Source organism: Aspergillus uvarum, assembly GCF_003184745.1.
Source record: "Aspergillus uvarum CBS 121591 unplaced genomic scaffold BO82scaffold_5, whole genome shotgun sequence".
Taxonomy (NCBI): Eukaryota; Fungi; Ascomycota; class Eurotiomycetes; order Eurotiales; family Aspergillaceae; genus Aspergillus; species Aspergillus uvarum.
This window is the reverse complement of record NW_020291302.1, coordinates 788,147-813,932: the sequence shown is the minus strand read 5'-3', so window position 1 is coordinate 813,932 and position 25,786 is coordinate 788,147. Positions and strand designations below refer to the sequence as shown.

Here is a 25,786-nt window from a genome sequence, read left to right as displayed (position 1 = left end):
ACCTTCTGCTGGAAGATAGACCGAAAGGCAGGCAGACAGCCTATGAGAGTATTTAGTCATTCATATACCTTCGAATCCATTTATCGAAGCCATGTTTGACGCACTGTGAATCCTTTCCAATCCCTCTGGCTAGAATAGGTACTGTACCGGACTTGAGGTGGCGACTTGGCAAAGGTTTTTTTGATCGCGCTGGCATGGTCAGTGAAGTTGGTCAGGGGGGATTGGGTGAAGCTATTCCGGGTTGCGGTTCGATCTAGCTGGCTGGCTGGCTGGCTGTTCTTTTGTTCGGGGGAACTTGGGATATCTCTCCTCATTCGTTCTCTTTGGGATTGGCGCTGGAAGTAGTAGTAATTGAGTGGCAGTGGTAGTGTGGTGCTTAGAGAGGGCTGTTGGGGAGGAGGGGGATCTCTATGACATGACTACTATCAGTACTGTACAGGACAGTTATGTATGAGAGATGATGAAATGGTAGAAGCGGCAGTAGAGGAGTCTACGTAGTCTAGGGCTGAAATATATATATATTTTTCTTTCGGTTGGATAATCATATTGCTGATGGGTTCAGGTGTCATTACTATTCATATCAAGCGGGAGACTAGGTTACTATATAACTATAAGGTAGGTAGGTAGGTAAGCCTCCATTTTAAGTCCGTTCCACGTCCACGAATCTCGTCATTACTTGTGTACAGTACCTTATCTAATTTCTGAAAGGGGAAGCGAGGGAGAGTATCATAGAACTTATTTAAGGTCTTGTATATGTTGTGTTGCTCAAGAATGCTCATGGAAAGGACTCCGTAGGTCCCGTTATGAATGCTACAGAAGGAGAAGAGGTTGCTGCAGTCTTTACAGGTCGTCATTCCGGGAGCGGTACCTGATCGGCGTGGGCTTGTTACGGAGTACTCTCCACTGTGATGGAGAGTTCTCGTTTCTGAGATGAGGTGATTGGTTCTTGTTTTTTGGGGGGGGGGGGTTATGTCTTCTTGGTTCTGTTGTATGCAAGGAGGGCATTCGGGGGACGGAAGGGAAGGGACAATACTATGTATGTAGGAACTGGGTGTCAAGAATGTTGACGGACGGGTAACTACTACTACTACTACTAGTAGTAGTAGTCGTAGTGAGTTAGGTTATGGGTAGGTGGGTGAGTTATGTGCTGGGAAGGGAGAGGACTAGTTGTTGACTTCTGTGTAGATTATTAGTTTTGCACAGTAGTACCAGTAGTACCAGTAGTACAAGGGGCGAGATTCAGTTGTCAATCGATTAGTCTGGAGTTGAATCTGTGATTCATCTACTGACTATGGAGTACCGTACGGTGACTTGCAATACCTTATCAATTCGTCCTCAGAAGACCAAACCAAGCACAAGCATAATCTACGTCATCGTTGAATGAGGCAGGGTGCCGACCTTAGCTGGGGCTGGTTTTGCTGAGCTGGACTGGACTGGACTAGGCTGGGCTGGGAGAATTGGGGCCGAATCACCGCGTACTGCCTGTACCTAGAAAGACTACACAAGGGGGAGGTTGGGGCTTTACCTCTACTTCGTAGATGCTCCCGGTAAGTATGTTACGCTAGTTTCAGGGGCCGTTCGGTAGCAGCAGTAGCAGTAGCAGCAGCTGTCACTGTCCCGATGTATGCGGTCGCAGAACTTCAGATCTGGTCTACTCCAGCAACAAGATACTGACTGCTATTCTTATTGCTGACTTGACTTACCTTCCAGTCAGTGAGTATCAAGGACAGGGTTCGACTATTGCTTCAGATGGTGGCTGATCGCCCTGCTCCCCCAGATCGGGGAATGGAGAGCCCTGATTTGGTGGTGATCCTTTCGCCCCCCTCTCCCTCCTCCGCCCTCCCCCCCCGGGGCTATGGGCCATTGGCCATTGCTAAGGGGACTTCCTCAGCTCACTCCGGTCAGGGCGATTCTGTTGGCATGTAGTACGTATGTAGGAAGATATCTTTTCCATATACACAGTACAGTCGTAGTGCTGGAACCTATTAGGGGTCTTCATCTCCGGAGTAATGTCCTTTCATTTACACATCTGCGTCTTCTATACCAGGTCACATATTTCGTCTCTTATGACCGAGTAGACCCAGGTGAAGATCGACAGGCACACTGCTCACACAGACACAGCCCCAGCAACCCCGATAATGTCGAGTACGGGATGTGCCTGGTGCCTGGTGCCTGGTGCCTGAAGGAACCCCGGTTTGTTGGAGGGGGGTTAAACATAGAAATGACGCAGTAAGACGGTTACTCCGTACAGCAACAGCAACAACAGTCGCCACAACAGCAACAACCACCCGAGTACAGTACAAGCCACGCTACACTAAGCAAGCAAGCAAGCAAGCAAGCACCGCAGCCAGCCCGCCAACGCATTGCATCCGCCTGGCCCCTCTCCCCTCTCCCCTCTCCCCTCTCCCCCTGGGGGCCATGCCTACAGTACATACATCCGTCTAGAACAACAAAAGAAGGAAACAGGGAAAGAAAGGGAAACGGAAGGGGGCAGGGATAAAGTATGAATGGGGGCGGACCCGAACATATTTGGCCAGGTCGAGTCAACAATCAAACTACTCATCGGAGCAAAGAATGGAATGTGTCACATAGCGCGTAAATCCCCCCCTCCCCCAATTTAGCGGATTCTCTGTCCTGCACAGGGGAGAGTGGACATACTGTGCTGTCACCGTGGATTTTGGTCTTACTCTTCCTTCTGTTCCTGCCTTTTAACTACCATTCCCTACCTAGACTACCTACCAGACTAAACGGTAAGCCTGCATTACTCTTGCATTTTGACACGGGCAAGTAATTGCCAAAAAAAAAAAAATAAAGAAAGAAAAGAAACGGGCGACCGACCGGTCAATTGCAACTCAGCCAGCTGTCTACGGCGAAGTTGTCTACTTTCTCTCCCCTTTTGAGCCAAAAAAAAAAAAACAGGGCGAATTGGAGGTCAATTTCTGAATATATTATCTCTTCCACACCTCCCCCAAAGGGACACACACCCCCCCCACTGGCCGCTTCGTTCTTCCTCTTTCTCGATCCACGTAAAAAAAGAGATCTCTCTCCCTCCTCCTCTTCCTTCTCTCTTTTCTTTTCTTTCCCTCTCTCCATCTCGTCCCCGTTCCCCCGCCTAATGTTATAGAGAGCCAATTCTTTTTTTTTTTGTTTTTTTTTTTCGTTTTCGTTTTCTTGTTTTCTGCTTCCGGCCGCCCTGTCCCTCGTTTAGAAACCAAGTTTCCTTATCTGTGTGGTCTTTATTTTTTGTTTCCTGGTTCTTTAATTTCCTCGTTGTTGGGAAACACTTGCTTGCATAGCATAGCCTCGCCTCGCCGCCTTACTACGGAGTTGCTCTCCATCTCAACCACAACAACCCGTCTCCGCCGGTCACTCGTTTGAATACTACATACAAACCAACCCCCGTTTTTAGCAATCTTCTTTTTTGCTTGTTCGCTCGCTACTTGATTGTCCGGAAGGATTAACTGGATTTGGATTTTTACCGCCTTTTAATCATCATCGTCGTCATCATCATCAGCTTACATCAGGAAAGCAAATCGCTTGCTCTACTCCCCTTCTTGTTGTATACCGACCGCGACATCAGCCATTCGTTCATAATCATCCCAACCACCCAACCACCCACCACAATCATTTACACAGACGTTCTTGCTCGCGAGCAACCCTCACACTCATTTAATCCCAAACAAACCAACGAAGACGTTCGAAGGAAAGAAACCAGACACAATAAAAAGAACCATGGAGTGTTTTCGGCAGCTAGGTCGACTGATTAAGGCCCCGTTCAAGCGCGAGAAGCCGCAGCCGCGGGTGCTGGAGATTGTGAGTTTTGGAACATGCATTTCCGGGAAAGCTTATGCAAGTGTTCAAGTTTACTGATAAGGCCGCTGCAGGGTCCCCCTACCAACTTTCGGAAGGAGGAAATGCCTTCATTTTTCCCGGACGATGAGTAAGTCTGATCCGTGTTTTTTTTCTTCTGGCATGAAGGACAGTGGGGACTAACTGTCCGTTTGCAGTGCCGCGACTCTGCACAGTCGGGGATCGACCTTGGAAAAGGAAAAGGATATCGCCATCGCGGCCATCGAACGGCAACAGTCGACACGGGATAAGATCAAGACGCATGTTCGGCGATTGAGTCGGACGGCCGCGGCGCCAAGGCCGTTGGCGGAACAGGAGGAATGATTCCATACTTCCTCCTGCATACCATCATCAACGACGATGGTGAGGACGAAGACGACGACAACCCGCCATCAATAAGGGGAAATTTTCGGTGCCCACCCAACGTTGTCAACGCCACACACACCCACGCTTACACGCAACGGAGCATGCGCGCGCTTGCGCCCGAAATCATAGATCAACATCTGCTCAGAGAAGGAAGGTTGGCACTTCGTTGAGACGCGATTTCTTCTTCGCCTTTGTATCAATGCCTCGTGGGTTTTGCGGTGGACGAGGAGGAGCTTCACTGGACGACGACGACGCCAGGCGGGATTGGACCTGGACGTTCGACTGGGGCGGCAGCTCTGGAAGCTGGTCCCAGTCATCAAAGATTAATCTCCTCTTGGATTTAATAGCGGTTGGAGTCGGTGTACGATATGTAGTAGTGGCATTCATAGACTGCGCTTTTCTGGATTTTGGCTCGGTCGTAGATCCTTCGTAGGATGGGGACTTTGGAGAAGAGTCCGAGCTCGTCGCGAAGTCGCGTTCCTCTGTTTGCAGCGGAGGAGAGCGTCGCGATCGTCGTCGCGGAGCTTGTCGAGGTTGAGGGGCGGTCTTCACATGTGCCTCGAGGTCGTCGTCCTCATCGGATGCCGTAGCATCCTCATCGTCGTCAACTCGGTGCACATCCTCCCTCCCATGTCTGCTTCCTCCCACACCCCGATCGCCCTGCCCTCCCCCACCACCATCCGTAACCCCAGTCCCAGTCCCACCCGCAATCCCAACCCTCCTCCCTCCCACCGCCTGCGCAAACCCGGCCGCCGCCCTCGTCGCCGACCGGATCCCCTGCACCCCAACCAACGACCGATTCTTCCGCGGACTAACCATCAACTCATGCAACGACGTCCCCGCCCAGGCCTCATCCTCCTCCTCTTCTGCTAATTCCTCCTCATCCTCACTCACAATCGGTCTTTTCCGGATATTCATCGTCTCCAACCCCTCCCACTGCCTCGCCGCCAACTCCTCCTGGGCGTTTCGCTTTTTACTCTCCTCGCTGAGCGGGGTGACCCCGTCGGTGGGTCGACGGACCAGATCCCCAAGACTGGTATTCTGCTGCTGCCGCTGCGCCTTCACCTCCTTCTTCCGGCGCACGTACTCGGCGTAATGCAGGTGCTGGGTGAAGGACTGCGCGACGCTGTAGAATTCGTCTTCGACCATCATGTAGAGGTCGTCGTTGTGGAGGCCGGGGATGAGATATCTTTGCCCGCCCGGGGGGGGGTTAGCACTCTGACTATAAGGGCGAGGGGTTGAAGGGGAGAGAAGAGGCCGGGGGGGCGGGGGTTGCTTACTCTTCCGAAGGACAGCGGTGGATGGGGGAGGAGGGGGGTGTTGGGGCTGTAGATTCGTTAGTTTGTGCTGACGCTGGATTCATGATTTGTCGACCGGACTGGGCGTGGGGAACGTACAGGATCGAAGAAAGTCCCGTCGACAGGTGCGAGAGCCCCCGGAGCCTGGGGGGCTGCTGGTTTGCTTGAGCGCATTGGTTCGCGCTGTTGAGGACGCTGCTACTGCTGCTGCTGCTGATGATGATGTCGCGCCCGCGCGACGGGGTTGTGGGGTGGAGGTTCGGGATCGCGATCGGGATGAGGAGGTGGTGGTGGAGGAGAGTTTACTGCTCGCGGTGGTGTCGAGGAGCCAGGGGAGGTTTCGGGGCATTTTTCTTTTTGCGGTTGGAGTTAGCAGGGTATGGAGGACATCCTGGGATTTGGAAGTTGGATAGATGTGTTGGGCTGGAGCTGCGACATGGATCGCGACGGGTAAGTTGGGAAACGCGTTCAATCTCCCCCGGCCCGGGGCCACCCCGCCTCTTTGCGCTTGGATTTAGGTTCTGCCCATATAACCCTCTTGGGAGGTCCGGGTGCTCCACTACCCGGTCTGTGATGAGCCAAGCCAGCCAACCCGAATTGGCCGGGGGGGGGGGGGGGGGGGGGGGCACTGCAGTGCAGGCAGGGAAGTGAGTGTGAGGCTTGCTTGCGCCGTTCACTTTGCCCTCTGATTCACTTCAAATAATTAAGTAAAGATATAGTTTCAAACTTTGGGTATCATATTTCAGTCAATCTTCTAGATCCACACATCCTCTCGCAAGAGCAAAGAACACCACAACCTCCCCAATCTCATCCCCCACGATTATAAACAAAGCCCACCCCATATGTAACGCCCAATCCCAAACCCAGCAAGACAAATTTCGCATTGTCCCGCGCCCGTAGAACAAAGAACCTCTGCGGGAATGCATAACGCCCATGTCGCAGACAAAAAGAGAAAACAAAAAAGCCAGCCGAACGCATCACGAACCAACCCTAAAACCAAATCCCCCCTCGCCACCACATCCTCAAACCTCCCCAGGCCGCTTGCTGTTACAGCTCACAATCTTCACCTTTTCCGCCGACACGGTGGTCTGATTGTCTAGCTTGAAGGTCACGTCCTTGATCAGGAAGGTCCAGACTTCATCGCAAAATCGGTAGGTGTCGAGGTGGCCCTGTGCGGTGCAACACGTATGGATGTTAGTTTATCATGTTGAAAGAACGGACCCGGGGTCGGCTGCGCAAGGAGTGTGATCTCCACGGAGAAGAGCTTGACGTGCAGGGACAGGCAAGACGGTACCTTGAAAGTCAACCTTGCGCGCACCTTATCCGCCAACACCTCGGTCACGATGCGGTCGAAGGTGGAGAGGATTTTCATGGCGAGTTGGGGCTCGATCCGGCCTTCATTGATCAGATCGTCCAGGGTGTCCGTGAGGGAGAGGCCGATGCTTGGGTTGGGTGTTAGTCTGCTTGCGTTGCTCCGGGGTTGTGGAGTCGGAGGTACAGTACCTGCTCCCGCGGTAGAGCTCGTAGTATGCCTGGGCGCTCATCTTGGTCGCTTCTTTAGCTGGCGCAGTGAGAGGTCGGATGTGAAGCGTCCAGGAATTATCGTGGTGTGGGCTGGGATCGTGGAGGTTGAAGGAGGGTATAATCGGTGGTTTTGTCAGCTAGTAGGTTAGCAGGTTGGAGTTGTGACTGGGAGTGATATCTTCACGTGATGCCGATCCGTGGACATCGGGGTCGGGTCATGTGACGTAGTGTATGGCTTGGCCATCCATTACATCAATGCGATTTAAAGGGTGTGGGGAGTAAATGACCAAGAATTCGACTGTCTCAACCGATAAATGATTTGATGATTGCAAGCCACTGCACGATGCTCGGTTCATGCTTAACTCGCGGGTCTTTAAGTCGAACGAGACTGGGCTCATCGACTATCTTTCAACGTACTCTCTTTGCGCACATTCCCTCGGACACGAAGTATATCTCCTCCACCGCGTGTAGAGTAGCAGATACGAATACCAAGGGTCAGTTTGAGAACGGATTATAACCAAGACACCTCTGTAGGTTGGGTTGCATTCTTGACTAACATCGCCTAGAAGAAGCCTCATCGAATACACAAACATCCAAGGAAACCACACCTGCAGCTGACAAGCCCTCCACCGAGACCAAGTCGAAGAGCGTCTCGCAGGCAGACCAAGAGCTTCGGGAGCGCCTCGAGCAGATGTCTGGAGGCGGTGGTGCTTCTGGGATCGAGTACGAGGATGGCAAGCCCACGGCTATGAAGCGCAGCGTGCGCAATAACATGTTTCGCTATATCTGAGAGAGAAGAAGGCTGTGGTTCAGGGCCTGATGATTGAGCCTGAAGCGCGCATGCTTGATCAAATGACCCTTTCCCCATGTGGCAACTAGAGGATACAGACTCCTGATGACTTCATTTACCCAAGACACAACCTGATAACGAGAAGATGACACTCTACCTGTAAACCAAGATCGCATTCTGTCAATCATATGTATCAACCGTCCGAATTGTAGCTATAATATCATCGAAGAGGAGTACAATGGCCGCCGTAGAAACGCCTTACGCATATACTGCAAGTATGCCCTCTGAAATACCGGTTACTTGACGCCTCGAAGTGCAGGTCCAAATCCAAGCAAAAGCCAAGCCATCTGTCTACACATTACCGAAACTGCTTTCCAGCACCTTACATGTTGCCAATCATGCCTGCCAGAACACCCGCGCCAATGACACCCCCATCAGACGCCTCGCGCAAGAACACCGACTTGCCGCTCTTCTGCGGACCCGTTCTCATGATGAGTCGATCGATGTACTGTTGGCACATCTCCTTGAAGCTAGGGTAATGCTGAATAATCCCACCTGTGTATGCGACCACGAGTTCCTCGGGACCGGACTGCCAGTCTGCAGGGACAGGCGTGGGGGACAATACCGGAACAATCGGTCCATTAATGCTACCCGATCCATTCGTACCCGCTGCTTCCGGTTCTAATGCGGGAGAAAGATGCTGCGAGACCGCGGATAGGTCCAGATTGGCACTGATCTCAGTGGTGGGAGAACCCCCGGGACTGTCCACCTTCAGTTCGATCTCCTGCGCACAAGCAAGGAGTCCTACAACGGCTGCCGCGATCAAACCTGCAGATCGCCGTTGCACAGTCCTAGCAATCTTGCGGAAAGCGTTGGCCGACGGCGCATCCCAATTCCACTCGCTAGATTCAGGAGGCGGCAGGGACTGAGCCAGCCCACTTGCGAGATCATGGTCGGACCGAGAGCGGGCAACCTTGTCAGATATGAAAGAGGTCGTCAAGGCATACTCTTTTACAAGAGATGCGGATAGGTCCTTCTTCGATAAACCACCTTGAGTTGTGAGATAGTCACAGAGAATGAGCCGAATGAGCTCGCCAATGTAACGACCGCCAGTCATATACTCAAACGGTTGGAATCCCGGTCGTGCACATGCCTGATCAAGCTCGATGTCCCAGTGGGTGATTATGTTGAGCTCTTTCAATGGCGGAGCGGCACCAGAAATCGTCCATTCGGTGTTGACCACAGTCTCGTCAGCCTCGGGATTCCTCTGCTGTACCTGTTTTGCTTTGGAATTGTGGAGCGAGCTAAGCTTCATGGGAATGGTTGCATTGCAACCCGTCCCCACAATGATTCCCATCGCAACCCTGCTGTTGGGTAATGACTTCACAGAGTAGGCAAGCGAAGCAATAGTGGCCACAGTGTCATTGGTGATCGCCGCGATCTTTAATTTGGGAAGATTAAACAGCTTCCGCCGTTTGCTGGATGGTTCATATTCGTCGTCCGGGCGTCTGGTGTGCTTCTCGTAGCCATTTAGAAGGATTTGGCGGAGATCGAGGTCGGATGAAATCGCAAATCCTTTACCCATCGGCATCAACGTCGCCTCAGTGAGCGATTCTTGCCTAGGTTGCGTTAGTAAGACAGGATTTACCCTGCCAGCTCGTTGGGTAACACTTACATGATGGGAAAACTGAATGTGATGCCCATCTCCAACTCCTCCGGAATCTCGCCGCGAGTGCTTTCCGAGGTCAGGCTCTCCGCCACGACCTCCGCGATGCAGTCGCCAATCCAGGAGAACAGGTCCTCCGCCTTATCCATCTTCAAATGCTCCTGGATGGGCCATGCTCTTTCTAATGTCCGCTTCACACGCTGTCTCTGTGCCTTGCGTAGGGTATCTCTTGACCTCGCTGAAGCATCGCCTGGCGGTGTATCAGACTCGGCTGCCTCTCCAAGCAACTCGATGAAGGCAACCCGGAGATTGGTTCCACCGACATCGATAGCTAGGTATCGACCCGTTTCCAGACCTGTGGGTAGACGGGTGACCGGTGTCGGTAGGAATTGTTCCTTGGAATGCAGGGCTAGGTCTTTATAGATTGTGGAGAAGCGGCGCGCGAGCTGATAGAGGACCGCTTCATCCAGAACCAACGGCGACAGAAACTCGTCCAATTTACGCTGGCGTTCTAGGTATTCCTGGTGTGAGGGGTCCATGTCAGCGTGCTCCTCCTCCTCCTCCTCTTCTTCGAGTGGATCATCGTGTATGTTTTCATGGTCTTCATCCCTGCTTTTGTCCACCTCTATCGAACCCGTGGAAGTCATGTTGTGAAGGGATCCGCGCCGAAGAGGGCGGTCGAACAGGCAAGATACCGGCGCGTGTGACTGGCGGGTAGCAATCGTTCCGGTGAAGAGCAACTTGTGCGACGGAGCGGTAAGTTGGCGAAAGGAAAGGGTTCAGGTATGGTGTTTATCTGCTTGTCCTCGCGGAATGTTTCCCAGGTAGGACGGGATGTGGGGGAACAGGAATGGGGCTTTCAGTGCCGGTGATAGGACGCATACAACAGTGAGCCCTGTCGTACGCGATCCTGTTGCTTGCTGAAGGAATTCAAGATGCGAACCCTAGCCGGGGGTCTTTCTGTGGTGATCGTAGGTCCGGGGACGATAGGTTCTCCAAGGGGGGGGGGACGTTATCTTGCAGCTTGCTCAAGGCTATAATGAGTGTGACGGTCAGCTCCCAAGGTTACAGTGAATGCACGGGTTGAGCGCCAACGGTATCAACTGCAGTGGCCTGCCTGTGTGATGAAAAGAGGAAAGGCAGAGATATCTTGCTGGACGAGAAGGGTGCGACAGTGACGATCATGATGCAGGGAGTCTGGCAAGAAAGTGGACTGCAAGAAGGGGGGAGGGAGGGGGGAGTGAAGGGACAGAGGCATACTCTTGCAAGTCAAAGATCCCCACCAGAATGGTAGAACACAGTTAACCGTTGTAGGTATCTTAAGGCGTGATAGTGAATGATGCTGGTAGAACGCAAGTGGAAACAGTTTCAATTAAATATTATAATCATTTTCCGTACAACAGAAAGAAAACAGGACCAGCCAGTGAGTAAGAATTCATTGCCATTCCCCACCCCAAGAAGGCTAAAAGTAGTTCAGTAGCCAGACGGTGGGCAAGATGGGCACGACGGAGAAACGGAGGACAAAGGGAAGAAAAGGAAACGGGTTGAAGTGCAAAGAGAAGAGAAAAAAAGGGAAAAAAATAAGTGACGAGTACGTATTAGCCTTCAGAGCCGCCGGCCGTGGTAGATGATGGGGAAAATGCAGATGCGACCATCGGCGGACAGACGATGTGACGCTACCATGGGAGGAGTGGAGGATGTACTACGAAGTTACTACTAGTTGTAGTCAATGATGATAATGGCTCGGTTTGATGATTCTGGACCCCATCTCCCCCTACCACCTAATGGAATGCCATTCCACTAGATCACTCAGTTGTGGTTGAGTTGTACTGTACTGTACCTGGAGGTGAGGTGCCGCTGACCAAGACTCTCAACATGATCAACTATTAATTGGGATGGGAACCTGTGGGATGTGAGGCGATGACAACAACAATAACAATTATTTGTTGTCTCTCTGCTGTTGTTGTTTTCCTTTTGATTTTCCACCACCCACCCACCCCCTTCGTGGTCTTTTCCCCTCCTGGAAACAGTCCCCTTCCCGCTAACAAGTAGTTAACGTCACCCTCTCCTCTCCTCTCTTATCTCAAATACCACGCCAATATACCAGAAATCCCCCTTCGTTTCCAATTGGTGACCGCATTTCCTCCTTCTTGTCAGGCCTGAATTTGCCATGGAATCAGTTTTCCAGCCAAGCCTAGCTTCTTCAGCTGTCATTTAAACTACTAACTTCCTCGTGCCGCTCCCGCCCTGAACGGAGAAGGCCAGTATGCAATGGATGCTCTTTTCACCAACACCGCTGTTTTGAACAACCAGACTTCGAACCATATTCTCGCAATTTGAAACTAGATTGTCGATAAATTGTTAGCTCGTCATCCTGGTTCGAGCGTCTATCTAGCCATGTGGTAAATGGTGGGGCCATTTGTCCCTTATGCGTATCATGCCCGTCGAGTCACAACATGATGCCTCCCAAGCCTTGCTTTGGGGATACGTACTAGGCGTTAGATCAAACTCTCCTAGTCCAAGAAGACAGCCGAGTGGAGGAATAGGTGAAGTTGAGTCAGATGGGATTTACGCTTCGACCTCTATCTGTTGGCCCTTCGTATAGTCTCCAGCATAGCCGACCAAACGCCTTGCCATGACACTACGCCTCGATGCCAATGCTCAGTTGTGAACCTGCGATGTACTGACTACACTACTCTCCAGCTCCGGCCACTGCTTCCCTCGCCGGAGAAAGTTCGTTCGCCCCGATTGGCCAGCCGAGAAGTCCGGGTCAGTGATGACTCCTCGCTTATACTTGCGATATTGTGACCACGGCGCGGTGGGCCCCAGTCAGACAAGCCACAGGATACAAAAAGATGTCCATACGAGTCCTCGGATAGAGAAGAGAGTCATCACCACCGCAGGCTTCGTTTGGGGGTTGTGAATTGCGTCAGATGCAGGCTGCTCTGGGCAATACGGTCAGAGCTCCGAAGTCGGAGTCTTACTGGGGCAAGAAGAGATCCAGGGCAGGACTGATGACCGGTACACTTGCGGAGGTTCCGGGCCAGCCAAGCAGCTTGCCTTGTGATCTGCGCGATAGGCTAACGGGTCCCGTCATAGTAGTCGCATATCTCTGTATGCTATGCACTACGGAGTAGTCTAGCCCTCCTCCTTGTTGACCTTTAGTGTGCTACTTGAGATCAAGGGCCTCCACTAAGAATACTGTTGATACTCGGAGGGCTGCCCTCTTATGTCAATTAGCGTGATAGGCCTCGTCACTGAGCTCTAGATGGGGTGTCTGCCTTCAGAGAGCTAATTTTAGACGCCCTAGTTTCATCTGGCATCGCTCCTCCACGGGTTGCGCTATCAGGTCCATGATGACCGTACTTACTGAAAGGCGTTTGATCTGAGATCATGCGACGGAGTCTAATATTCGTAAATCGAACTAGATGGAAATCAAAGGTCCGGTGTTTCAAGTGCCATGTTGATTGCTTTTTTTGTATACTTGCGTGAATGCTAGATTACTCCCCTCATGGCTAGATTGTAGGCTAGAAGCTTATGTTTGAGGTTCCCGATAGTATACTCCTGCAACTTAACTTAGCTCTAGTAGCTCAGCATGACAGTAGCGTATATCACTTATTACTCGGCAGTTTGTAACTTGCGACAGCAAACATTGAATGGTATGCTCGCCTGTCATATTTTGAACCCAGGGTGCCTTGAGTGGATGAGGTGTTCGCACCGGGTGGAGTGTTAATAATCGATCTATGCCGTGTTCTGACTCGCACGGATCAGGGCAGATAAGCTGCTGCGTGGACCGTAGCCATCCATCTAGCTAGGGCTGCTTCGAAGCCCATTGAAGTTCGTAGTGCGTATGAGGGTGCATTAGGCGTTGGTTCAGTCCCAACCCCAGCAGCATTGATGCAACAATGCAACCTCTGTATGATTCATGCGAGAAGCATGGCAATCGAGGTTCACATAGAAAGCAAATTGAGGAAGTAGAACCGGACCCTCAATCTGAAACCCAAGTGCTAAGGCAGTGCGCAATTAATGATCTGATAATCCCCTAATGACCCGACAACTTCATTAATGAGGGACGTTTTTGGGTTGTTTTTTGCAAGTGTAACGCGAGGGCAAATTGCCGGGCCGCTGACTCGTTGACATCCATTAATCACGGATCACGATCTTCCCCCACCACTTTTCCCTGATCTCACCCTCCCGAATTCAGCCCAACCATTCCATCCTCAACTTGCACTACTTTACCCACAAGCCAGTACTCATTGGAGTACGAGTACTACGACCTCTGCCAGGATGGAAAAGAGAGCCCACGAAACCGGCTACGTTGACATCTCCGACTCCATTCTTCCCCATTCCATCAGCCGCCGACGCGACCGGTTCATTACCCGGCTCGCCACTTATCTGGGGATTGTTGCTCTTATCGGCTTGCTCGTGTCATGGACAACAAACTCCATCCCGGGCATCAACTTCTTCTCTTGTCACCAAGGCAAGAGATATCAGAATGGCTCTGCGCTGACAAGTGAGGAGGCGCTCTTTATGCCTCCGTTGTCCGGAACCTCGCCCTCAGCGCAACCCACCAAGAAAGTGCCCCTGGAAGCTCACATCATGAGCAAATGTCCAGATGCACGTGACTGTCTGCAGCAGCTTGTCGTGCCTGCCATGGAACAGATTAGCGACAAGGTCGATTTCAAATTGTCATTTATTGCTGAGTGAGTTAGCCTGGCCCCTCTCGGGTCTCTCGTCCATAAATTCACAAATACCATCTGAGCTAACATCACACTCTAGTGTGTCAAACAAATCCTCGGAAATTCAATGCAAGCACGGCCCAACCGAATGCATTGGAGACATGCTTCTTCTCTGTGCTGCAAATCTTCCTTTCCCACCTCAAGGAATCGAAAGCGCTGTTGGTCCGATGACTGCGCGGACCCCAACTATTCGGTCCCTTGGCTTTGCAAACTGTCTTGTTGGGTCGTACTCAAAGATCCCGGAACGCCATCACGTCGAACAGTGTGCCTTGGAGCATGGCATAGACTTTAGTGCCTTGAACGCATGTGCTAGTCAGGAAATCGATGACCCCGACTATGGCGGCGACAGTGCGCCGCTCAGCGGCATGGCTCTGCTACGCGAGAGCGCCATCCATAGCGCGAAGCTTGGCGTGAAGACAAGCTGCACGCTCCGACTCGATGAGTCTGTCTGGTGTGTCCGCGATGGCGGCGTTTGGAAGGATTGCGCAAAAAATGGACAGGGCAGCCAAGTATCGGTGCTGGTGGATGAAGTCAAGCGACTATGGAACCGTATCAATTGATATTACCGATTGTATGATACGATGTCGATGCCAAGTGATGACTGATGACAATGTGCTCTGTCTTGTCATCTCAAGAATATGTGAACATAATTACCCCAACTTTCTTTTTGCTTGTATGTTTGAATAGTGGCCTCAAAGCTGTTTATAACTCAATGGACTCTTCAATCCACATCAGCCTTTCATACGCAGGGTTTCAACATCCGCGGCCACCTTCCTAGTGTATGAACAGCCATATTGGGTCTGTTGTTGTCAAGCACATACTTGTAAGCGAACCCTTCTACTTCTCATTGAACGCGCGTGATGTATGCTCTTTATGCCCCCTCCATGCTTATCATTTGCCCTGAGTTTGTGAAGGAAGTGCTGCCGGTCACGGCTAGATTTTACAGAGTACAACAGTTTCACCATGGTGCGGTGTTAAAGACATGGACCTCTCTTGTGCCCACAACTAGACAGTAAACAGAGGCATGCTTGTTCTACCACCACAACTTCATCACTGCACTGCACTAGGAGTGGACCCCTCGTCGACTAAGCGACCCATGCCTTTACTCCAAGCACTACCAGCTCCATCTTCGTTCCTGATCTGCCTTTTAAGTCGCCTGCCGTCTCTTTATCTTCTGAGCGTGCATTGTCAACAATTCAAATACTTTTGTCAAGAACATTCCATACGTTATTACATAGGCGAGGATACAAAAAGCCAGAGCCAACTCTCTTTCAGAGCTGGGACAATGTCCGCTGTCCTCTCCACGGCAACTCTTGAGCCACATCTCGTTCAAAGGTTGAACCAGATAGTGGCCAGGTGGACTGCTTCCAACCACGAGCCCTCTCCTCTTCTGCTGCATCTTTACCGGAACTCACAGAGCATAGACGTCCTCGACCGAGTCATTCGCAACCATATTTCTCTCATCAACCGGCGGTCCCAGGATGCCGCGGACGGCGAGATTAGTCTCTATGACCGGGCATTGGTGGCAATTGGTCACAATGGATTCGAAATTGGCTCCGAAGTGCAAGACTTCTACCTCACCGAGTTCCTTGGAGCTGATATCTCCTGCTCTGTCAATCAACAGGTCGCCTCCGACTACATAGATTTCAATCTTGACTTGGAAAGAGGTATGAAACCGCTCTTCTATCCCCAAATTTACCATCACAGGGGGAGACTACATGCTAACACATTTCCGTCGCTTAGCTTGCGGATTTGGTGATACTGAAAGCGTAAGCGGAGCTGCCGGCGCCACCGTCAACCCCAGCACTGGTCATGGGGGCTCAGGTATAATGGGCACTCGAGACGCGTCTGGACGACCCGGCTCGCCCTGCCACGGGATCAGCATCCAGCCGAACATCAATCGCCTGGTCATCCGATTCCGCCAGGCCAAGAACGAGTTCTACCGTTACAATGAGACCAACACGGATACTGAGTCCTCGGTCCGGTTCCTGCGCGACACTGCAGAGAATGCGTTGCAGTACCTGCGGGCCAACGGGCGTCCCAACCATCCTCTCATCCCAGACATTGAATATCATTTCCGGCTCGCCCGCGACCGCGCCGCGCAACTCAGCGGGGGGCGTCAGCGCCGCTTCGAAGACTCTGACCGGCATGGCCGGGGATCGCGTCGTGAGAATTCCAGGCGTTATGTGGGCGATCCTACTCCGCGAGCCAGAGCCCATGATACACCTCGTGGCAACAATGGACGTCCAGTCGAGGAAGCCTCCAATGACAGGAACAGCGGCAACAGTAACGGTAGCAAAAACGTGGCAAGCCCTTGTCCTTCGAACAAACGCAAGCGCGCCGTCAATAGCTACCGCCCTTCTCGTGACAGCTAATCCAGATACCAACAATTCGCACATGGGATGGAGTGGATGGCGACAACGTGAGGAGTTGCTTGGGGTTTCTGCTCATTTCTGCTATCTAATGACCGGTCAAGGTGCTCATGCTCATGGTATTGGATACAAGGGTGCGGAGATGGTCCGGATGGAACGTTGATGTATCTAATCAAGCAGGAACTTAAACCCACTTATTGTTTATTGTTTAATGACGATGGATGGGACGAAGGTCTTGGCTGCAGATCTTCGGCTCTTTAGCTTCGGAGCTGCTGCCACGTGCCCGGGAGGAGAGGAGTTGGCTGTCTTGCTCTTTTCGATCCTGGACCTGATCTCTTCACTTCTCCTGTACTGTACTGTACCTTATCCTTTCCACTGTCGATGATAACATACATGACTTTAATGCGACCAAATTGATTTTGCTTTTTTCTTGTCAAGTTATGATTTGCTTAGACAACGCGCATCCAGCCAAATGACCTCCTTGCGCGCTGGCCCGACCGGAACCACATCTTCCCCTTTCGGCAGTGGGTCTTCGTCGTCTGATGGGCTTCTGTACACTCCGGCCTCCGACAGATCAGAGGAGGAGGATGGCCCATCCTCATCGCGGCCCTCTCGTCCTACCATAGGATCTCTGAAAGTCCAGACGGACTTCAGTGATGACGCTGACCTTTCGGGTTCATCCGACGATGGGCTGGACGATGGATATGATTCCTATGATGATATCCGGCCCAATTCAAGCAGAGATTCTCACGATTTTCTGAAGTATACGATTGAGGAGGAGCAACAGGTGGTCAAACGCTTCGATCGCAAACTCGTTCCATTTCTGGCGTTGTTATACTTGCTTTCCTTTCTCGACCGGTCAAGTACGCTCCATCTTGCCTAGACTATGCCCCTTTAAATACCAATCTGGCAAACTACTTTGCTAACCCATGCATGCAGACATCGGCAATGCAAAGATTGCCGGCATGGAGGAGGACCTGCAGCTTTCCTCCTCGCAGTATGAGTGGCTGCTCACAGCCTTCTACATCACCTACATCCTCTTCGAATGGATGACTCTGATGTATCGACTGGTGCCTGCGCACATCTACATCGCCCTGTGCGTCTTTGGATGGGGCCTCGTCGCCTCTTTCCAATCGCTCGCCACCTCCTTCGGCGCGCTCGTCTTCCTTCGCGCAGCGCTGGGAATCACCGAAGCAGCATTCGGGCCCGGCGTGCCCTTCTATCTCTCGCAATTCTACAAGCGGGAGGAACTCGCCTTCCGCAACGGGCTCTTCATCTCCGCCGCCCCGCTGGCCTCCTCCTTCGCCAGTAGCCTCGCCTGGGTGATCGTCAAGTTCAGCAGCGGAGGCCCCATTGCCCCCTGGCGCACCTTGTTTCTGGTGGAAGGGTTCCCCAGCGTGATTGTGGCCGTCTTCGCCTGGCTCTGGATCCCCGACTCCCCCGGGACCGCGCGGTTTCTGAACTCGCGGCAAAGAATGATCGCGCAGCTCCGCATGGATGACAGTAGTAGTGGCATTGGCAGTGGTACTTCATCACGGCGACTTGGAGGGGCATTTGACTGGGGGGAAGTCAAAAAGACCCTCGCCGACCCCAAAGCGTACATCACCGCTGTGAGTTCTTCTGTACCCACTCATCCGACCTCCACATAAAACAAGCAACTAATAAGACCTTACAGTTCATGTTCTTCAGCTGCAACGTCGCCTTCAGCTCCATGCCCGTCTTCCTACCCACAATAATCGCAGAGTAAGCCCCCCTCCCCTCCCCTAACACCCCTAAACCCCCTTCCCATCCCCGCCACCCCCAACTAACCAGATCACCCCCGCAAAACCAGAATGGGCTACACCCCACTCCAATCCCAAGCCCTCAGCGCACCGCCTTACCTCCTTGCCTTCGTCAGCGTCCTCCTCACAGCCTACTACTCCGACCGCCACCGCCGCCGCAGCCCCTTCCTGATCGCCCACGCCCTCGTCTCGGCCACGACGTACCTCACCCTCGCGCTCACGGGCCACTACCACGGGTTCTTCTCCGACCGGAACCTCACCACGCAACAGACCACCCTCCGCTACGTCAGCCTCTACCCGGCCATCGCGGGCTTCTTCTCCGCCATCACGCTGATCATCACCTGGAGCATGGACAACCGGGCTGCGCAGGAGGGCAAAGGCGCCAGCGTCGCGCTGCTGAATCTGGTGGGCCAGTGCGGGCCCTTGCTGGGGACGCGGCTATACCCTGCCCGCGAGGGGCCGTGGTATGTGCGGGGCATGGGGGTGTGTGCGGGGTGTATGGTTCTCGTGGCTGTGTTGGCGGTGGTGTTGAGGGGGATGTTGGGGAGGGAGAATCGGAGGGTGCAGCAAGGGAAACAGGGGGGAGGGGGGAGGGGGAGTGAGGAGTTTGAGATGGAGAGGAGGGAGGGCGGGGAGGAGAGTGAGGTGTTGATTTTGGGGGAGAGAAGGAGAGGGTGGAGGGACGGTGGGAGGAGGAAGGCTGTTGGGGATGTCGGCGCTGGGTATATCCTTTGATTTGATCCTGTTGGGTATGGAATAGGACCGTTGGTGGTGGTATCTGGACCGATTTGTTGCGTGTTTGTTTCTGGGGAAACCATCTGAGTTCGATATCATGCTCGCTTGGGGTCATAGATTGCTTTTTATCATGGGTAAGCGAATATAGAGTTGGCTGGCTTTTACAAACTGGTTGGTTCGACAAGTCTCGATACAGTGGAAAGAGGTTGATCTCGTCGTCAATCCAGGATTGTTTGATTAAAGTAAATGAGAAATAAAGTGTTTTCTGCTACGCAGCCAGGTAAGAAACAATGGCCCAGCTGTATCGAGCAGCAACGCTCCAGTGAAGGAAAAACAGCCATCCAGAAAGAAGCCCGCAAGAGAAACAAATGTGCAGTATGAGACCAACATGATTATGTCCCGTCCTTACCCGTTCTTTTTGTACTGAGAAGAAACCGTCCTCCTCAAAGATAACTCTCCACGATTAACAAGCGTTAAGTATAGAGGGTATCCCCACCTCTCCATCGTCCAACATCTCGCATCCACTAGATCGATGCATGTATCGCGCGTGTATGTACCCCCCTCCCACCTCCTCCTCCTCCCAAAAAGAAAGAGTAAGCCCCAAGATCTACCAAGCAGTATGCCCCCCATCAATGACCAAAGTACTCCCCGTCATGAAGCTACTAGCATCACTGAGCGCGAACAGCGCGGCGCCCCGGAACTCCTCGGGGGTGGCCAGGCGGCCGAGCATATTCTCGGCCTCCCAGATGGCGCGGGCGGCGGGGTTCTGCTGGAAGACCTGCTCGACCATGGGGGTGAGGATGTGGCCGGGACAGAGGCTGTTGACGCGGACGCCGTGGCGGCCCCACTCCATGGCGAGGGAGCGGGCCAGCTGGATGACGGCGGCCTTGGACGAGTTGTACACGGGCGAGGTCATCCCCTTGTTGGCGATGAGCCCGCTCATGCTGGCCACCAGCAGGATCGACCCCTTCTGCTGGTGGGCGAACATCTGGCGCGCCGCCGCCGTCGCCGCGTTGAACACCCCCGTGTAGTTGATCGCCATCACCTCCTGCAGCGCGGACGGCGAGTGCTCCAGCGCCGCCTGCAGGTGGTTGATGCCCGCCGCCGCCAGCAGCCCGTCCAGCCGCCGGTCCTGCGCCGCGATCGTCGCGAAGAGTTCGTTCATCTCGTCCGTGTCCCGCACATCCACCCGGTGGTAGTGCAGCGTCCCGCCGTAGGTGCTCGCCGCGTGATCTTGCGCCGCTAGGAAGTCGGGGTGCGGGTTCTCGAGACGGTCGAGGCAGTGCACTGTGTTTTTTTGGGGCCGGTTTGTTAGGATGGTTGGGATGATGGAGGGTGGAGAGACAAAAGGGCTGGGTTTACCTTTTGCGCCGGCTTCCATCAGAGCTTCGGCCATCGCGAGACCGAGGCCGCGTCCGCCTCCGGTGACCGCGTACACCCGGTCTTCGAGGTCGAACTCGCGAAATCGTCGGCCGTCCTTGTGCTCGGGTTTCAGTTTCGACTCCCGGGTCTGGATGTGATGCGCGCCGTGGGGAGTCGAGGTCGTGGAATACGAGGCTCGAATGACCGAGGACGGGATACAGAAGCGTGCTCGAGGCAATGTCGGAAGCGACCGACACAGCGTGAAGCGCATTATGGAAGACGAAGGAAATGCGAGGTGAAGGGTGAAAGAAAATGAGCCAAGAAAGTACACTACCACCTCAGGTCGAATGGCCGCGATACATCGTCACCTTTTGTTGTCTCCTCTACTGAGCGGACTTGGAGTTTATACTCTTTAGGACCCACGCCAAGGTTAATCAACCGATGAGAAGCTGGGCGTACACGTTGTACAAAGGAAGAGAAAGGCCAAGCAAAAACCAAGCTGGCCGCGTGATACCATCCATGGGCAGGCTGTCGGAATCTAGAGCTGCTTTCACGATGACTTCAGGACCCATGCCATTTCATTGCTCACTAAATTCCATGGTACGGGGACTAGTCCGTGCATCGGTAGTTCCCCGCGATTTAAGCTTGCCACAGGGAGCGTGCGCGTCTCGAGGCAGTGGCATAGAGAAATGATTGGGGCAAAGGTCGTGTTTGAGGAGCTATCGTGGAGCAACGACCAACTGCCCATTGCTTGGATGCAGAGGTCCGGCCAGCAACCTTGATCAGTTGATCGAGGGGGTGACGATCATCCTTTAGGAAAGGCCCACAAGGACGGGATTCCGAGTATGGGGAGGCCGAACAGCTGGATCCGATTGAAAATCAGACCAGCAACTAGCACAGTAAGGACGGTCAATGCTACTCGAAGTAGCAGTGTCGGCTCTGGTTCCCGAATCATTCTTTTCTCGACCCTATGACGACCAGTTCAAGGGATCTCTGCATTTTCTTTTCTGTCCTTTTTTCTGTGCTCGGTCAGTGTAGCGATGCTGGGTAGTTGCCAAGGAAGAGGAGTAAAGATGAGCTTACCCCGGCTTCTTTGGCCGAGGCGCGATCCATGGAACGAGATCCCTCCGATGTTCTCGGCAGCCCCATTAACCAGTGACGGTGTAACCTTTGGCAGACTCTTACAGCATCGAACTTCCAAGGATCTTTTCTTATCTGTCTTGCTCATTAACACTCATCTCCAGCCATGATCATTGCCAGATGTGCGGATCGAACTCCGGAGTTGATGTTCTTGGCAGGCTTTTCCTGTTGGTTGCGTTGCTAATTCCCCACGCTGGGTCATGAATCTCTCTGTTGCACGGAATCTTGTGAGCACACGAGCCATCCACTTATAAGTCCTCGTATTATCGTGTGTCAACGTCTTCTTCCATGAGGGCTGTTCTCAGCTTACTCCAACGCGTCACTCGTATCTCACTGGACTTTCTCTGGGCGGGAATGGTAGTACTTTTGCACAATTCTGTGGAGCTTCCGAAACAATGACATTCCGGAGGCTGAGGTACAGTGAAGAGCGGGCTGCATATCCACTCATGATCAACGCATTCCAGAACATCCTGTAGATTCCAGTGATCTGCCAAGCCTTTCAACGTTTGATGATCTGTGCTATTTCGAACAACCCGTCGCAATGACACCAGCTTTGTACGAGAGTCTGACTCAGGAACGAATCGGCTCGAGTCAAGGGATGGAGCAGGGTCAACACAAAAGGGGGAATACTTGTGGATCACCGTCAAAGGATAGAAGAGGTTTTCGGACTAGATTCAAATCCGTTCTCAAGAAGGAATTGCCTGTTTGAGTAACCCGTGAAAGGTCCAACCATGGATCAGATGTGTGATCTGAGTTCCGTGCTTTATTTATAGCCCGTCCAGCAGGTGTTTAGGATTTGGCAATTCGTATATTGGATTCGATGTTAGCCGTTTTGATGAGCTCGTATCTCTCAAGGCATTCGCACCTTGAGTTCATGCTAAAGATGAACATATTCAAGAATCGGCACAGAGCCCCATTATGACTGAAATGGCTTTGCTAGTATGGAGACATGCATGTCGCCTTGAGTCTTCTGTTCAACAGTAGCCGACCAATTCCCTCCTTCCATCATGCTTGTAGTTAACACTGGTAACAGAGGTTTCCCGCCCAGTTCTTCAATGGGCGAAATAGCGTCGGATTATAGCTCGGACATTTGAATTTGGAATAGAGAGACACGTGCTTTCATAATCGGCTTGCTGGGGCATGTACAGCATAATGCAGAACCTAGAGGGAAAAAAGGGTTTGGAGATTCGAGGGAGCTCCAAACCTGCTAGTCATGGCCTAGTTGGCTAAGAGTCATTGTGCTGAAGTAGAACTCAAGTCCGGACGATGCCGCCACATCCTATGCGTAAATACGCAGAAAGTGAGTTGGGCCATTATCAACGGCTGTGACCGGGCTTGATGGGCGTGCTATGCTCCGAGCTAGTTGAAGCTGACGGCTTCTTCCCGATACAATCGCGAACTTGGCGTGGCAAAACATGCCGTACATTGTGCATTAAGCAATGCCGGCAGTCCCGCCTGCAGCAGCACCAGGTCCAATGCTCCCATTGGCATTCCCGAAGTCTAGTTTCATGAGAAGCCGATCAACGCCGGCTGCCTTCCGGGGAACGTAGTGTTGAAAGCCTGGCTCGGCATCAAGAGACCGATACGACCAGTCATCACCTTTGTCCTTGATCGTGTCAAACAATTGCCGCCCTTCGCCAAATCGGTTGTCATCTATGTCTTGAAGGCGTAAGATAACATCTCTGATTCCACCTTCGACACCAAGCCGTGCAGCTTCGAGTGCCTGCCACACTTCCCGTTCCTCTCCTGCGTAGTCTACTAAAGAGTCAATCACCCCTTCGTCTGTCTCTAGGTCCATATGGCGTTGTATGCCTTCAAGGCGCACCACAAGCGCAATAAAGTGCTCGATGCCTGCGAGCAGGAACCTCAGCGCCTTCGTAAATGGCACGTCTGTCAGAAAAAGAGCTTCAGCTAGAGTGAAAAGATACCGACGATGAGCAGCAGTTATAGTTTCTGGATCATGCCGTCTGAGGCCCTGGCTATCGCGGTTGGAGCTCGAATCCGACGCCCGGGAAGCTGTCAGGGGCGCACTAGCCTGTTTGCTTCTCGCCGATGATGCTGTTCCAGGTCGGGAGCCTGTAGCATATGTCGATTGGGATGTGCCGCCCTCAATCCATTGTTGGAAGTGTTGCCATGATTCGTTGATGATCTCTCCCTGAAAATAACTTCCGATCTCGGAGAGCACAAAGAGCGAGCCACTACACGTTGCCCAAACTGCCCTCATCTGCCGGAGTCTGGCGTTGTCCCTGTGTCTCCCTTCATTAAGCCTGTTCTGACCATAGGGAGTATTGCTGCGAGGAGGCCCCCAGGGCGAAGGATAGCATCTCCGGAGAGAGGTGTGTTTCCAAAGGTCACCAAGGTGAATATGAGCGCGACGGATACCTAAAAGAAAGGAGTGGATCCTCGAGTACACAGACGTATCAGAGGCGGAAAGGAACAAATCGAGGGGAGGATTGACTTGCACCGAAAGCTCCGTTGCGATGGGAAACAGGAGATCGTCGAATTTTATCGTGGATAACCTGATACCTGAATGGACTTCGTTCGCACCTTGAGACAACGCCTCTTCTCCATCACCCCTGTGATCATCAATTGTCAAACGTAGCAAGGACTTTGCGTGGTCAAGTTCATCATCTGCAGGATCCTCCTCATTCTGCAAAGAGTAGAGCTCCGTCAACGTCTGGGCCAAGGTTGCCATCACGTCGACCTCTTTGATAGATGTGCCTCCAAGCTCAGCCATCGGTTTACTCTTGGATCTCGAGCTCGCATTTTTCTGTCGCTTCTCGTGTAGACGAGAGTCTGCATGCGAAACAAGCGCTGTTGCGAATTCTCCACGTCCGAGTAGCAAGAAATCATGTAAGACCGACAATGTTTCAAGAATCTTAGCTGTCGGCAGGAGGGCTGAGAGCGTGCTTTGAGACAAAGAAAGCCGTATAGATACAACAACAGTGGAGATCATGGTTGCCGTCATGGGTGACTTCAGAGCAGCAAGATGCTTAATATGCTCTTCCCGTAGCGTGACTGGAGACGTGGAAAGACCGGCATCGTTCAAAGTACCCCGTTTCGCTCGAATTAGATTCAATGTCTTGCCAATAAAGAGGATAGATGATGCTGTCTGGGGTAGCACAAATTGCGGTAGAAGCTCCGCATGTAGTTCAAAATTTGCCGCATCGGCTTCCTGGATAAAGAAGTCGGTTTTCCCGAGGATCGGGAGGTTTCCATATAGTAACCACGTCGATAATTGCCGGATCCAAGCAGTCTCCGCAGTGCTAACCAGGTGAAGTGCAATCTCCCTCACGTCGGCATAACCCGTTTGCAGTTCCGCTCGAAGGTGGTCCATCAAGGCTGCGCCACTGCATGTTGGGCCGGTCCCTTTCGTGTTTGCAAGCTGTATATACCTTATCACTTGCCACATCCATTCCAGTCGCCGAGTCCAGGGCGCAAATTCTCCGACGATTGTGGACAGCGGCACAATGCCGTAACCACCCACATATGCACTGTCTTCGACCAAGATCGCCTTTTCCACCTCTAATATTTTTCTCTGAAACCCCCCGAGATGTTGCGAACTGATAGCCGTCGAGACTGCCCGACAAATGACGGAATCGTGGGAAGCCGATATCAATCCTGTAAAGTATCGCAATTTGGCATGGAGACGGCTTAAATGGGCAAGTGAGGCGAGGAGGGCCTTTTCCGGGGGAGAGACGAGAGGGAAGGAATCTTCAGCGACAACAGGTTCTTCACTTTGCGGATTGAAAAGAGGCGACGGCTGGCCTGAGAGGCAGAGGAGGATTTCGTGGAGCATTGTGGTGGTAATTCCCTGGGCGGACGCAAACTCGAGGTCAGACAGTGATTAAAGCAGATACCAAGAGAGCGCAAACGAACCTCAAGGCGAGATCTCTATCTCGTTTAGACTTCTGACGTTGCCAATATAGAATTGAACGTCCCAAGATCTCAAAGCGACACATGTATAGGCGCTGGCATTGAGTCGTGGCTATAAGCAAGCAAGCCTCTTTGCTAGCTCCTCGCCCTATATCGCGGCGCGTCGCGAGATCTGCGGAGGTAGATAATAGCGGCAAGGCATAGAACAAATGAGGTACCAGCCTAGTACTCCGATTAAGGTCAGAGGGCAGAGAGTATCTTAGTTTATTTTAGCCTCTCAACACAGGC

General features: G+C 52.5%; 11 protein-coding genes across 11 annotated transcripts; 6 read left to right on the top strand and 5 right to left on the bottom strand.

The window, feature by feature from the left end:
- Positions 1-803: 803 nt before the first annotated feature.
- BO82DRAFT_361425 (uncharacterized protein) lies at positions 804-2,318 on the top strand (the record flags this gene model as incomplete). Its single annotated transcript, XM_025636815.1, has 6 exons — positions 804-864; positions 1,101-1,111; positions 1,539-1,547; positions 1,711-1,925; positions 1,963-2,193; positions 2,252-2,318. The coding sequence occupies 6 exons, from the start codon at positions 804-806 to the stop codon at positions 2,316-2,318; spliced, it is 594 nt and encodes a 197-aa protein (XP_025496243.1).
- A 1,414-nt stretch (positions 2,319-3,732) lies between these two features.
- On the top strand, positions 3,733-4,173 carry BO82DRAFT_398358 (uncharacterized protein; the record flags this gene model as incomplete). Its single annotated transcript, XM_025639023.1, has 3 exons — positions 3,733-3,813; positions 3,885-3,940; positions 4,008-4,173. 3 exons carry the CDS (start codon positions 3,733-3,735, stop codon positions 4,171-4,173), a joined length of 303 nt encoding a protein of 100 aa, XP_025496242.1.
- Positions 4,174-4,356: 183 nt separating this feature from the next.
- On the bottom strand, positions 4,357-5,924 carry BO82DRAFT_429008 (uncharacterized protein; the record flags this gene model as incomplete). Its single annotated transcript, XM_025640492.1, has 3 exons — positions 5,613-5,924; positions 5,496-5,541; positions 4,357-5,404 (listed from the first exon to the last, which is right to left on the bottom strand). The coding sequence occupies exons 1-3, from the start codon at positions 5,860-5,862 to the stop codon at positions 4,357-4,359; spliced, it is 1,344 nt and encodes a 447-aa protein (XP_025496241.1). The 5' UTR covers positions 5,863-5,924.
- A 321-nt stretch (positions 5,925-6,245) lies between these two features.
- Positions 6,246-7,057, bottom strand: BO82DRAFT_301807 (transcription initiation factor IIA subunit gamma; the record flags this gene model as incomplete). The annotated part of the gene is made up of 3 exons (XM_025632099.1): positions 6,246-6,682; positions 6,808-6,955; positions 7,017-7,057. 3 exons carry the CDS (start codon positions 7,055-7,057, stop codon positions 6,536-6,538), a joined length of 336 nt encoding a protein of 111 aa, XP_025496240.1. The 3' UTR covers positions 6,246-6,535.
- A 260-nt stretch (positions 7,058-7,317) lies between these two features.
- BO82DRAFT_350824 (uncharacterized protein) lies at positions 7,318-7,997 on the top strand. Its single transcript, XM_025634253.1, has 2 exons — positions 7,318-7,531; positions 7,604-7,997. Exons 1-2 carry the CDS (start codon positions 7,381-7,383, stop codon positions 7,825-7,827), a joined length of 375 nt encoding a protein of 124 aa, XP_025496239.1. The 5' UTR covers positions 7,318-7,380; the 3' UTR covers positions 7,828-7,997.
- Positions 7,982-10,434, bottom strand: BO82DRAFT_145018 (hexokinase family protein). The gene is made up of 2 exons (XM_025630114.1): positions 9,503-10,434; positions 7,982-9,446 (listed from the first exon to the last, which is right to left on the bottom strand). Exons 1-2 carry the CDS (start codon positions 10,138-10,140, stop codon positions 8,210-8,212), a joined length of 1,875 nt encoding a protein of 624 aa, XP_025496238.1. The 5' UTR covers positions 10,141-10,434; the 3' UTR covers positions 7,982-8,209.
- Positions 10,435-13,780: 3,346 nt separating this feature from the next.
- Positions 13,781-14,962, top strand: BO82DRAFT_389170 (GILT family protein; the record flags this gene model as incomplete). Its single annotated transcript, XM_025638436.1, has 2 exons — positions 13,781-14,196; positions 14,273-14,962. 2 exons carry the CDS (start codon positions 13,781-13,783, stop codon positions 14,790-14,792), a joined length of 936 nt encoding a protein of 311 aa, XP_025496237.1. The 3' UTR covers positions 14,793-14,962.
- A 555-nt stretch (positions 14,963-15,517) lies between these two features.
- On the top strand, positions 15,518-16,607 carry BO82DRAFT_398352 (uncharacterized protein; the record flags this gene model as incomplete). The annotated part of the gene is made up of 2 exons (XM_025639022.1): positions 15,518-15,899; positions 15,976-16,607. 2 exons carry the CDS (start codon positions 15,518-15,520, stop codon positions 16,605-16,607), a joined length of 1,014 nt encoding a protein of 337 aa, XP_025496236.1.
- Positions 16,608-16,969: 362 nt separating this feature from the next.
- BO82DRAFT_327048 (putative MFS transporter) lies at positions 16,970-19,120 on the top strand (the record flags this gene model as incomplete). Its single annotated transcript, XM_025632940.1, has 4 exons — positions 16,970-17,467; positions 17,544-18,214; positions 18,280-18,347; positions 18,436-19,120. Exons 1-4 carry the CDS (start codon positions 17,077-17,079, stop codon positions 19,118-19,120), a joined length of 1,815 nt encoding a protein of 604 aa, XP_025496235.1. The 5' UTR covers positions 16,970-17,076.
- Positions 19,121-19,481: 361 nt separating this feature from the next.
- Positions 19,482-20,892, bottom strand: BO82DRAFT_144985 (putative short chain dehydrogenase/oxidoreductase). Its single transcript, XM_025630113.1, has 2 exons — positions 20,483-20,892; positions 19,482-20,407 (listed from the first exon to the last, which is right to left on the bottom strand). Exons 1-2 carry the CDS (start codon positions 20,751-20,753, stop codon positions 19,728-19,730), a joined length of 951 nt encoding a protein of 316 aa, XP_025496234.1. The 5' UTR covers positions 20,754-20,892; the 3' UTR covers positions 19,482-19,727.
- Positions 20,893-23,054: 2,162 nt separating this feature from the next.
- Positions 23,055-25,584, bottom strand: BO82DRAFT_274107 (putative gamma-tubulin complex component GCP4; the record flags this gene model as incomplete). Its single annotated transcript, XM_025631082.1, has 2 exons — positions 23,055-25,436; positions 25,498-25,584. The coding sequence occupies 2 exons, from the start codon at positions 25,582-25,584 to the stop codon at positions 23,055-23,057; spliced, it is 2,469 nt and encodes an 822-aa protein (XP_025496233.1).
- Positions 25,585-25,786: the final 202 nt, after the last annotated feature.

Bases quoted from the DNA above. Each gene is read 5' to 3' on its own strand.
- BO82DRAFT_144985 (XM_025630113.1), bottom strand. From the start codon at position 20,753: ATGCGCTTCACGCTGTGTCGGTCGCTTCCGACATTGCCTCGAGCACGC. The intron at 20,408-20,482 runs GTAAACCCAGCC...AAAAAAACACAG, and splicing joins GATGGAAGCCGGCGCAAAAG to TGCACTGCCTCGACCGTCTC.
- BO82DRAFT_145018 (XM_025630114.1), bottom strand. From the start codon at position 10,140: ATGACTTCCACGGGTTCGATAGAGGTGGACAAAAGCAGGGATGAAGAC. The intron at 9,447-9,502 runs GTAAGTGTTACC...AACGCAACCTAG, and splicing joins ACATTCAGTTTTCCCATCAT to GCAAGAATCGCTCACTGAGG.
- BO82DRAFT_350824 (XM_025634253.1), top strand. From the start codon at position 7,381: ATGCTCGGTTCATGCTTAACTCGCGGGTCTTTAAGTCGAACGAGACTG. The intron at 7,532-7,603 runs GTCAGTTTGAGA...AACATCGCCTAG, and splicing joins AGCAGATACGAATACCAAGG to AAGAAGCCTCATCGAATACA.